Raw genomic sequence first — 11,119 nt, forward strand, 5'->3', positions numbered from 1 at the left:
GCGGGACCAACGTAGGTCCAGCTCGGGTTCAATGATAGCAGGCCCTCTACCTAGAATCTGGGGCGCACCCAAGTCGCAGCGCGCGGGTCTATAGACAGCAAAACCCCTCCGTCCAACCCACGTCTTCTTGGGCATCACGAGCCCTTATAGGAAAATGAAACTGAAAACGGGAAAGTCCCTCTTTCTAACCTGGCCGGGTCTCGAGCGCTCGGAGACGAGTGACGGCTCCGGCAAGAAGGGTTCTGATTGGCGGTGCGCGCGAGTACTATAAGTGGAGGCGCCCCGCGGCAGGGCCACTCTTCGTCCTACGCTGCTCCTACTCGGCTGGCGATGGCGCCTCTCTTGACGTTGGTCATCGTCGGGCTGCTCTCTCTGTCCGGCCTGCACGCCGTCCAACGTGAGTGTCCCCTCTTGCCCAAGCCCTTCTCCTGTGCTCCAATCTTTTTGGCATTCTCGGCGTTAACTCTGTAACTCACCCACGCCTCCTTCTCCCTAGTTCTTCTGCCCGACCTGGGGGCTAGCTGCGGGCTTGGTCTGCGGGTGGGGAAGCGGTGGGGTGGCCGGCGAGTTGGGCGGGGGGGTGCGAGCCCAGGACGCAAACCTCTTTTTTCTTCTTCGGGAGAGTGGGGTGCCGGAGGCCTCCGGCATGTGCGTGCCGGGTCGGGCAGGACAAAGTTTCGGGGTGATGACAGACTTCGGAGCGGCCGAGGTCGGGGAGGGTTTCTCTCCCGCGGAACCTCTAGCTTGCCGGGTGCAGCTGTCTGCCTGGGAGGGCGGTCCCGAAAGCGCGGAGTCGGGGGCTGTGAAAAGGTGGGGACATCCGTCTTTGCGGGAGGCACCGCGCGGGTCCATCAGTCCGCTCCAGCTGCTCCGCTCGGATCCCGGGGGCTTCGGCGCTTCCTCCGTAACGCCCGGCGGGTTGCCGGCCGCACAAATATGCGGCTAAACCGTGAGGGAGGAATCCACACGTGGAGTTTGTAGAATGCTTAGAGATGTTACAGAGCGCTTTGACATCATTAATTCACTTGTTCCCGTTCCTTGTCGCTTTTAATAATCATAAGATCTAGTCTTTATTGATAAAGGGCGTGCTGGGGACGTTGTGTGCTCTGTGCCATCTGATTCTGAGATGAGCCTACGATGTAAATGCAATGGTTAATATCAGCGGCATTTCATACGTAAGGAAACTGAGACATCAAGAGTTTAAGTAACTTAACACAACACGGGGGAGAAATGGCAGACGGTCTAACTAACGGGAGCAGAGCTTTTTGTGGGGCTGTGCGCCCTTTAGCTGCAAACTCTGCGGTTTTTCAGTACCTCCTCGTCACCTTCTGGTGTGAGATTCTTGCCAGCAAGCTGGAGAGTCTGGGGCCCCTGTTTTTCTTCACAGAGGGCTTCCTCTTTGGCTCCTTGCCTGGTTCTTCCCAAGATGAACTAAGCTTCTACTTTCTGTTTTGAAAAAGCGAAGTTTTACCAGTCAGGAAGACTGTAAAGCCAGTGATAAGGGTAATCAAAATGGTTACCCAGAGTGTCAGGGACACTCTTAGATCTTGAGCACGTTCTAAATAACTCGAAGTAGAACCCTCATATTTTCCCCTCACAAAAGCTTCTGTGAAGCGGGGGTTTTGGATCATGAAAAGAAGGTATTTATAGTCTATTTACAAAATAAAGCACAAATAAAATTATTGATATTTGGTGACGACCACAGAAATAATTTCAAAAATAACAAACTGACATTAAAAGAAAAATCTTAATTTGAAAGTTTGCAAAGTAGTATATACCATGAATAGATCATTTCTAGAAGATACTCTGGAGGGGCGCCTGGGTCGCTCCGTCGATTAAGTGTTTGCCTTTGACTGGGGTCATGATCTGGGGGTCCTGGAATTGGACCCTGGGTTGGGCACTCTGCTCCGCAGAGAGTTCAGCTCCTCCCTCTATGCTCTCCCTCTGTATTTTTGTCTTTCTCAAAAAAATAAATAAAAATCTTAAAAGATACTCAAGAAATGGGTAATGATTGCCTCTGGGGGTCTGTTTTTTTGCTCTGTCTCTTGTGTGGGTTTTGTTTCACTGTTTCCATTAAGCTTCAGAAACTGTTCCAAAGTCATAGAACCAGTAAGTGACTGAGACCAGATTCAAACCCAGGCTTTGTCTGATACTTCTCCTCCTCTTAGAAGAGGTTATTGTGATGTTCTTGCAGAACCCTGCCTGGCTACCTCAAAGAGAGAATTCTACGCCTGATGAACCTTTGTTCTGACTCTTGTGGCATTTATTATGTTCTAATTATTAGAAGTTCTGATACAAAGAGCTTTTTGATTTGTCTTCATTTTTAACTTTATGGGAAAAAAAATCAGGGCTTCATTGGGATCCCCAGGCTAGCTCTTGGTGGGGCTGGTGATCTTTCCTTTGATGACAGGGTGTTTCTAGACGATAAACCTGGTCAGAGCAGCCTGGTACTGCTCCTCCCTACCACCTCCTGAACACAGAGGAGTTTCCCTTTAGTAACCATATACACTGGATATACTTATATTTAAAAGTGAATTATATACATATATTGGTGTCAAGCTGTACATTTAGTGGCAGTACCACTTCTCTTCACTGGATGAAAAATACAGATATGGTCTAGTTATGCATCCTATTTTGGAAATGACTGTTCTATAGCATTAACATATTCCCAGTGTGGCTAGTTACAGCAATCACTTGAGGGTGCTAATTAAAAATGGAAATCCCACTCTTGCACACATTATTCCACTTGGTCATGGTGGAGACTATGTCCTTTTTCATTTTTCTTACCCAGCCCAATTTACTCATTTATGGTATTTCTGGCTTCTGTATGCATTTAAGTTTTGTTTAAGGTAATAATAATAACAATATCTGCCATTTACAGAGCAGCTGCTGTGTGCAAGGCACTATACTAGACACAATACATATTGAGAAGTTAGTTGGGTGTGGATCTAGGTAGGAGCAGGAACCAAAAAGGAAAGGAGCAAACATTAAAAAAAGGAAAAAAAGATGGCATGAAATAAGGTGCAAAAACATAAGTTTTTTGATGTGGCTATTATGAAGAGTGTGTGAAGTGAGAAGTGAAGTTTGAAAAGTAGGTTAGGGCCAAATCATGAGGACTCTTGAGAATGTGTGGAGGAATTATATGGGTGCTAAAGAAGCCATCAAAAGTGACAGAAGATGATACTACTAGGAATCTGCTAGGAAAAAAACAAAAAGCCACGAGTAGAGGAATTAATGAGGGAAAGATACTAAGTTGTGGTTTATCCCTCAAAATGGAAGCAGCCTTTTGGAAAAGTGGAAGCTCATTTGGCCAGAGTAGAAATGGAATTGGGAGAAATCAATAATCAAATTTAAACATTTGTTGCCTGAGATAGCTTTAGACCAAGGTAGTCCAAGTGAAATATTCTGCAATTTTCATTTGTCTTTCTCTCATGTCCCTCAGATGCTCCAAAAATTCAGGTTTACTCACGGCACCCGGCAGAGAATGGAAAGCCAAATTTCCTGAACTGCTATGTGTCAGGATTCCACCCACCAGAAATTGAAATCGAACTGCTGAAGAATGGGGAGAAAATGAATGCAGAACAGTCAGACCTGTCTTTCAGCAAGGACTGGACTTTCTATCTTCTGGTCCACACTGAATTCACTCCCAATGGACAGGATGAGTTTAGCTGCCGTGTGAAGCATGTTACTCTCAAAGATCCCCAGGTCGTTAAATGGGGTAAGCTTTTAAGTTCTTTCCTTAGCTACTGACATTTGTAGCTGCGTATAGGCACAGCTTAAAGCTGCTTTGATATAAAAAAAAAATCTGCATACTGGGACTGATAGGGAACATTATTTAAAGCTCTGATAAGTGGCACCTTTTGAGACACCTCTGCACAGCCCCATCCCTGAAATAGTAGTTTCCCTGCAGCAAAAACAGGGAGTAGCAGCAGCCGGCACCTGCACAAATGCACATGAACTCCCAGTGTTTCTTCCCTCCTGGCCTCCTTCGACCTTCCTGACAGCCTCGTGGATACTTTGAACCACCAAAGCTCTCCAGAAGGCGCAGGCCTTCATCTGCAGGCCCTGCTGTCCTAGCACCCTACCCAGTAGTCCCTGGCTGGGTTGGGAGCTGAGGCTAATAGGCAAGGTTAGGCCCTACCTACTGGGTATTCATGGTTAGGGTCTACAGGCTATTCTGCCAGACTTATTTATAAACAGTTCTAGACATTTGTTAATAGTATTTTAAAAGTAAAACTTACTCTCCTTCTTTTTCTGTTTTCTTTTTCATAGACCGAGACAACTAACCAGCATCATGGAGGTAGGTTTCTAACCTTAAGAAAATATTTTTCTTGTTTCACTGTCCTGGGTACTATTTACAGACAGCTCTGTAGGATAACCCTCATTATGGGGAAGATCTTAATCAGGGTAGCATTTCAGCAGGTAGGAAAGAATCCTACAGGGAATACGTTTTCTTTCCTGTGGAGTGACATGAGAAAGGTGTGTAGCCCCAATCTCATGAGGCCAGTGGCCCTCCAAACAAAATCAGAGGAGCTGTTGGAGTGCTATAACAGGATAGAGGCAGCTAGTTACCCACACCACCTGCAAGGATTTGATCTTTCTTCTTCCGTTTCTACGGTGGGCATCTCTGGGCCTTCAGAGATGAACTGTTCTCTTCTTTGTATAGCAGTTGCTTTATTATTCAGCCTAAAGAGAGGAGTGACATGGTTTTGCAGATTCCCTGTTCCCTTAGTCTTTTGTTCAGCCTTAGTGTGTGGGCACTGTGTTTGCCTTCTAGAGGCTTCCAGTCCAACAGAGTAGAGAAATGGAAAACGCAGTGTAAAGATACTATAATACGTGTAGCTACAAAAACTTCTCGCATTGTGAAAGTGGGAGGAATTGGACTTGTCTGCATTGCTGGAGTCCAGAGGTCAAAATCCAGCTTTGCATGAAATTTATCTCCACGGGGTACCATGGTACTGCAAACCTATTCAAATTTCCTGTTACCTCCCAGCATAGGGAAATTAATTTGAGAAAGCATCAGAGAGGTTGGATGACCTGCCTGGAGTCACACTGTTACTAAATGGGACAGCAGGGATCCGAAATCTAATACAAGCATTCTTTCCTATAAGGATGTGGGAGAACCAATGGGATAAATTAATGGGGTATGCTCTTTGTAATGGGTTTGGAAAATTGTCTGCAGCTGTTTCTTTTACAAACAATGATTTACATAGCAGAAGTCAGACAAATTTGGTGGTGTGATCTATAATCTAGATAAAATAAATGTACTTGCTAACAAATCTATTTTCTTTTTTTCCAGGTTTGAAGATTGTGCTTATAGATTGCGTTAATTCCAAATGCTGTGCTCTTGTTAATGCTGATACGCTTTTATGCTTTATTCATATAAATCATAGTCGTATTGATGATGATACAAATATATGTATCAAATGTTAATTCTACATTGATCATTCTGTTGCTGTATTTGACCCGTTTATGCAGGTAGCTGTAGTTGTTGGGCTGGAAAATCTGGGAGAGAATTCTCATGGTCAGAACTGAGTTGTTCAGTCTATTCACACAAAAGATAGTTATGCATGTTTAGGGTTAATTTCCAATTTGCATACTTTGTTTAGAATTTGGGGGAAATTTTTTGAAAGATAACTTCTAAGTTACTAGAAATTTGTTATAGTGGATAAGACACTGTGGTAAGATTCTTACTCACCTCTTACATCAGAGACATTGTTGCATATGATTTGACTTAATGTTAATTTTGTTTCAATAATTAAAACAATGGTAAAACTTGATGTGTTCAGTTTTTTATACATCTGTCCCTCTCTTGCCCCGCCCCCTTTTTAAAAGATTTTATTTATTTGAGAGAGAGAGAGAGAGAGAGAATACAAACAGGGGGAGGGGCAAAAAGGGAGGGAGAAGCAGGCTTCTTGCTGAGCAGGGAGCCCCCTGCAGGGCTCAGTCCTAGGACCATGGGATCATGACCTGAGCTGAAAGCAGTTGCTTAACCTACTGAGCCACCCAGGTGCCCCCCGACTCTTTGTTATCAAACAGGAAAACAGTCTTGAAGTGTCACTTGGGAAAAAAGTGTAAACCCCTGTTTTTTGGGCTTGACTCATGGTGGAAGGGGCCTCAGCAATCTGCATTTTACAGATAAGGAACAAGATCCTAGGGAAATTAAATGACTTAGGGTGACACAGTGGTCTGCTGGGAGACCATGCCTGTCTTTTAGCCAGAGTTCTGTTCCTTGGGCCAAGACACAAGGAATGTGCAGGCTCTAAGAGGGAAAAAAAGTATCTGAGGGTTTCATATTTTAGCAAGTAATAGATAAACTTTGAATGAAAAATACTAGATTTTTCAATTTCAAAATATAGTTTATATACGCAGCATCGTGCATCTGACAAAGAATTTGAGTTAGTGTTAAGTGCTGACAAGATGAATAAAACACAAAACTGCTCTCAAATTGCTGTCTAGTGGAGGGACAGACATGTGGTCAAACAATTAAAAAACATCCTGATAAAGAGTATAATACAGGTATGACCAAAGAACCAGGTGATAGGAAAATGTGTTCAGGGAACAACAAGAAACTTTAGGTAGGTGTGAGGGAAGCCATTTGCTTGAATTGTGACTTGGTAGGTAGTGGTTCTCCCGACTAGTGAATGGAATCTGGGGCTTCCAAGCAGGACGACAAATTATGGGAAGGATGAAGGTATGACAGGTGTGGGTAATTCCAAACAGCGGAGCAAGGTATTTGGGGGAATACTTGCAGGAACTCAGCTGAGCAGATTGAGCAGTGACTTATTTAGACTGGTCACTCTCCATCCTAAATTCACATTAGAATTACCTATGGAACGTGTTAAAAAATACTAGCTCTAAGAAATAAAGTCTATTAAAAACAAAAACAGGGCGACACCTGGGTGGCTCTGTGGGTTAAAGCCTCTGCCTTCAGCTCAGGTCATGATTCCAGGGTCCTGGGATTGAGCCCTGCATCGGGCTCTCTACTCAACAGGGAGTCTGCTTCTCCCTCTCTCTCTGTCTGCCTCTCTGCCTTCTTGTGATCTCTGTCAAATAAATAAATAAAATCTTAAAAAACAAAAAAACAAAAACAGGGGCACCTGGGTGGCTCAGTAGGTTAAGCGTCTGCCTTTGGCTCATGCCATGATCTCGAGGTTCTGAGATCCAGCCCCACATCAGCCTCCCTGCTCATTGGGGAATGTAAACCAAAGCCACAATGAGACGTCACCCCATTCCAGTCAGAATGGCTATTCTCAAAAAGACAAGTGTTGGTAAGGATGTGGAGAAAAGGGAATCCTTGTGCACTGTTAGTACAAGTTAGTGCAGCACTATGTAAAACAGTATGGAGGTTTCTCAAAAAATTAAAAATAGAAATATCATATAATCCAGTAATACCACTGCTGGGTATTTACCCAAAGAATATGAAAACACTACTTGAAAAGTTATATGCACTCCTATGTTTATTGCAGCATTATTTTTTTTTAAAGATTTTATTTATTTATTTGACAGAGATTACAAGTAGACAGAGAGGCAGGCAGAGGGAGAGAGGAGGAAGCAGGCTCCCTGCAGAGCAGAGAGCCCGATGTGGGGCTTGATCCCAGGACACCGGGATCACGACCTGAGCCGAAGGCAGAGGCCCCAACCCACTGAGCCACCCAGGCACCCCTATTGCAGCATTATTTACAAGAGTCAAGCAGTAGAAATAAACTAAGTGTCTATCCATAGTCTATAGATGAATGGATAAAGAAGGTATCATGTGTTTATGTATGTGTGGTATACATATATGCATATATACAATAGAATATTATTCAACCACAAAAAAATTGCCACTTGCAACAACATCGATGGACTTAGAGGGTATCATGCTAAGTGAAATAAGTCAGAGAAAGACAAATAACATATGATTTCACTTATTTGTGAAATAAAAAAAATCCTGGAAATATAAGCAAACTAAAACAGAGAATAAAATAGTGGATGCCAGAGGGAAGGAGGAATGGAGCACTGGACAATATAGATGACTTCCAGCTATAAAATTAATAAGCTGTGGGGATGAAAAATACAGCAAAGAGAGTATAGTCAATAATAATGTAGTAACTTTGTATGGTGATAGTTGGTAACTACACCTATTGCGGTGAGAATTGCATAATGTATAGAACTATCGAATAATGTACATCTGAAACTAATATAACATTGTATATCAACTTTGGTTCAATTTTTTAAAAAAACCTTATATTTTTAGAGTAGTTTGGATTTATAGCAAAATTGAGAGGAAGATACAGAGATTTCCCATATACCTCCTAGCCCGACACATGCAGAGCCTTCTCTATTATCACCCCCTGAAACTACATTGACATAGTATAATCACCAAAGTCCATAGTTTACCTTATGGTTCCCTCTTGATGTTGACGATGTTATGTGGGTTTGGACAAATATATAATGACATATATCCATCATTATTATGGTATCAGAGTATTTCACTGCCCTAAAAATCCCTTCTGTTCTGCCTATTGATTCCTCCCAACTACTTTCTTCTGCTCTTCAATCGCTGGCAAACAACTGATCTTTTTACTGTTTCTGTAGTTTTACCTTATCCAGAATATCATAAAGTTGTAATCATACATTTATTTGAGAGAGAGAGAGAAAGAGAGCGAATACAAGTTGGGGGAAGGGCTCAGAAAGAGAGAATCCCAATGTGAGTCTCAATCTCATGACCCCGAGAACACGAAACACCCTGAACAGAAATCAAGAGTCAGTCGCCCAACTGACTGTGCCCCCCAGGTGCCCCAATAAATAAATACTTTAAAAAATTCATTTTAGAATGAATTTAGAATGAATTAGAATTGTCCTCTTCATCATCAAATAATGAAAACAAAGAAAAAGAATTGTAAACCCCTGCAATCTCCTATGACAGAGATGACTACTTTCTGGACCCCACTGAGTTCTTTCATTGTGTACCCATCACTCTCCATTTCATTTAATGGCTATTTTTTTTTGAAGATTTTATTTATTTGTTTGAGATAGAAAGAGAGAGAGAACGTGAGTGGGGGTGGGGAGGAGAGGCAAAGGGAGAGGGAGAAGCAGACGAGGCTTGATCCCAGGCCCAGGGGACCATGACCTGAGCCAAAGGAAGACACTTAACCAATTGAGTCATCCAGGCACCCCTTATAATGGCTATTTTAAAATTTTAATTTTTATTAAATAATTATCTTACATCAATCCCATTTACAACTGCACCTAAGACCATAAGATACTTAGGAGTAAACCTAATCAAAGAGGCAAAGGATCAGCACTGTAAAAACTACAGATGTTTATGAAAGAAATTTAGGAAGTAACAAAGAAATAGAAGAACATTCCATACTCATGGACGGTAAGAACAAATACTGTTAAAATGTTAATTATAATGTTACCCAGAGCAATCTACATGTTCAGTGCAATCCTTATCAAAATACTATCAACTTTTTTCACAGAACTAGAACAAATATTCCTAAAATTTGTATGGAACCAGAAAGACCCCGAATAGCCAAAGGAATATTGAAAAAGAAAACCAAAGCTGGTGGTATCACAATTCTGGACTTCAAGCTCTATTATAAAGCTATAATCATTAAGACAGTATGGTACTCGCACAAAAACAGACACAGATCTATGAAACAGAATAGAAAACCCAGGAATGGACCATCAACTCTATAGTCAACTATTTTTTGACAAAGTAGGAAAGACTAGCCAATGGAAAAAAAGGCAGTCTCTTCAACAAATGATGCTGGGAAAATTGTACAACCCAATGGAGAAGAATGAAACTGGACCATTTCCTTATACCATACACAAAAATAGACTCAAAATGGATAAAAGACCTAAATGTGACACAGGAATCCATCAAAATCCTAGAGAAGAACACAGGCAGAAGAACACCTCTGTGACCTTGGTTAAAGCAACTTGCCAGACACATTTCCAAAGGCAAAAATGAACTATTGGGACTTCATCAAGATGAAAAGATTCTGCACAGCAAAGGAAACAATCAACAAAACCAAAAGACAACTTACAGAATGGGAGAAGATATTTGCAAATGTCTTATCAGATAAAGAGCCAGTATCCAAGATTTATAAAAAAAACTTACCAAACTTAACACCCAAAGAACAAATAATCCAGTCAAGAAATGGACAGGAGACATGAGACATTTCTCCAAAGAAGACATCCAAATGGACAACAGACACGTGAAAAAATGCTCCACAGAACCTGGCATCAAGGAAATACAAATCAAAACCACAATGAGATACCACCTCACATTAGTCAGAATTGCTAAAATTAACAAGTCAGGAAATGACAGATGTTGGCAAGGATGTGGAGAAAGGGGAACCCTCTTACACTGCTGGTGGGAATGCAAACTGGTACAGCCATTCTGGAAAACAGTATGCAGGTACACCTAGAAGTTTAAAATAGAGCTACCCTAGGACCCAGCAATTTTACTGTAAAAGATACAAATGTAGTGATCTGAAGGTACACCTACACCCCAATGTTTATAGCAGCAATGTCTACAATAGCCAAACTATGGAAAGAGCCTAGATGTCCATCAACAGATGAATGGATAAATAAGATGCGGTATATATACACAATGGCATACTATTCAGCCATCAAAAAATTGAAATCTTACCATTTGCAATGACATGGATGAAATTAGAGGGTATTATGCTAAGTGAAATAAGTCAATAGGAGAAAGAATTACATGATTTCACTCATAGGTGGAATTTAAGAAACAAAACAGAGGATCATAAGGGGAAGGAGGGAAAAATAAGATAAGATGAAATCAGAGAGGGAGACAAACCCTAAGAGACTCTTAATCATAGGAAACAAACTGAGGGTTGCTGGAGGGTAGGAAGGTGGGAGAATGGGGTACCTGTGTGAAGGGCATTAAGGAGGGCATGCGATGTAATGAGCACTGGGTGTTATATGCAACTGATGGATCCCTGAATGCTATCTCTGAAACTAATAATACACTATATGTTAATTGAATTGAAATAAAATAAAATCTAAAAAAATAGTTCTCTTGCATTTTCTTATAATTTTCCCTTTCAGAAAAATTTATAAGGGTCCAAGAAACCAGAGGAAGACAGCATGTTATGATACA

The 11,119-nt window shown here is 41.7% G+C and overlaps 1 protein-coding gene across 1 annotated transcript; it reads left to right on the plus strand.

Annotated features, from left to right (window-relative positions):
* The first annotated feature begins 311 nt into the window (after positions 1 to 311).
* LOC111140516 (beta-2-microglobulin) lies at positions 312 to 5,780 on the plus strand. Its single transcript, XM_022492749.1, has 4 exons — positions 312 to 397; positions 3,443 to 3,718; positions 4,273 to 4,300; positions 5,300 to 5,780. The coding sequence occupies exons 1-3, from the start codon at positions 331 to 333 to the stop codon at positions 4,284 to 4,286; spliced, it is 357 nt and encodes a 118-aa protein (XP_022348457.1). The 5' UTR covers positions 312 to 330; the 3' UTR covers positions 4,287 to 4,300; positions 5,300 to 5,780.
* Positions 5,781 to 11,119: the final 5,339 nt, after the last annotated feature.

This window comes from Enhydra lutris, unplaced genomic scaffold (assembly GCF_002288905.1).
Source record: "Enhydra lutris kenyoni isolate GAN:26980312 unplaced genomic scaffold, ASM228890v2 scaffoldscaffold4, whole genome shotgun sequence".
Lineage (NCBI taxonomy): Eukaryota > Metazoa > Chordata > Mammalia > Carnivora > Mustelidae > Enhydra > Enhydra lutris.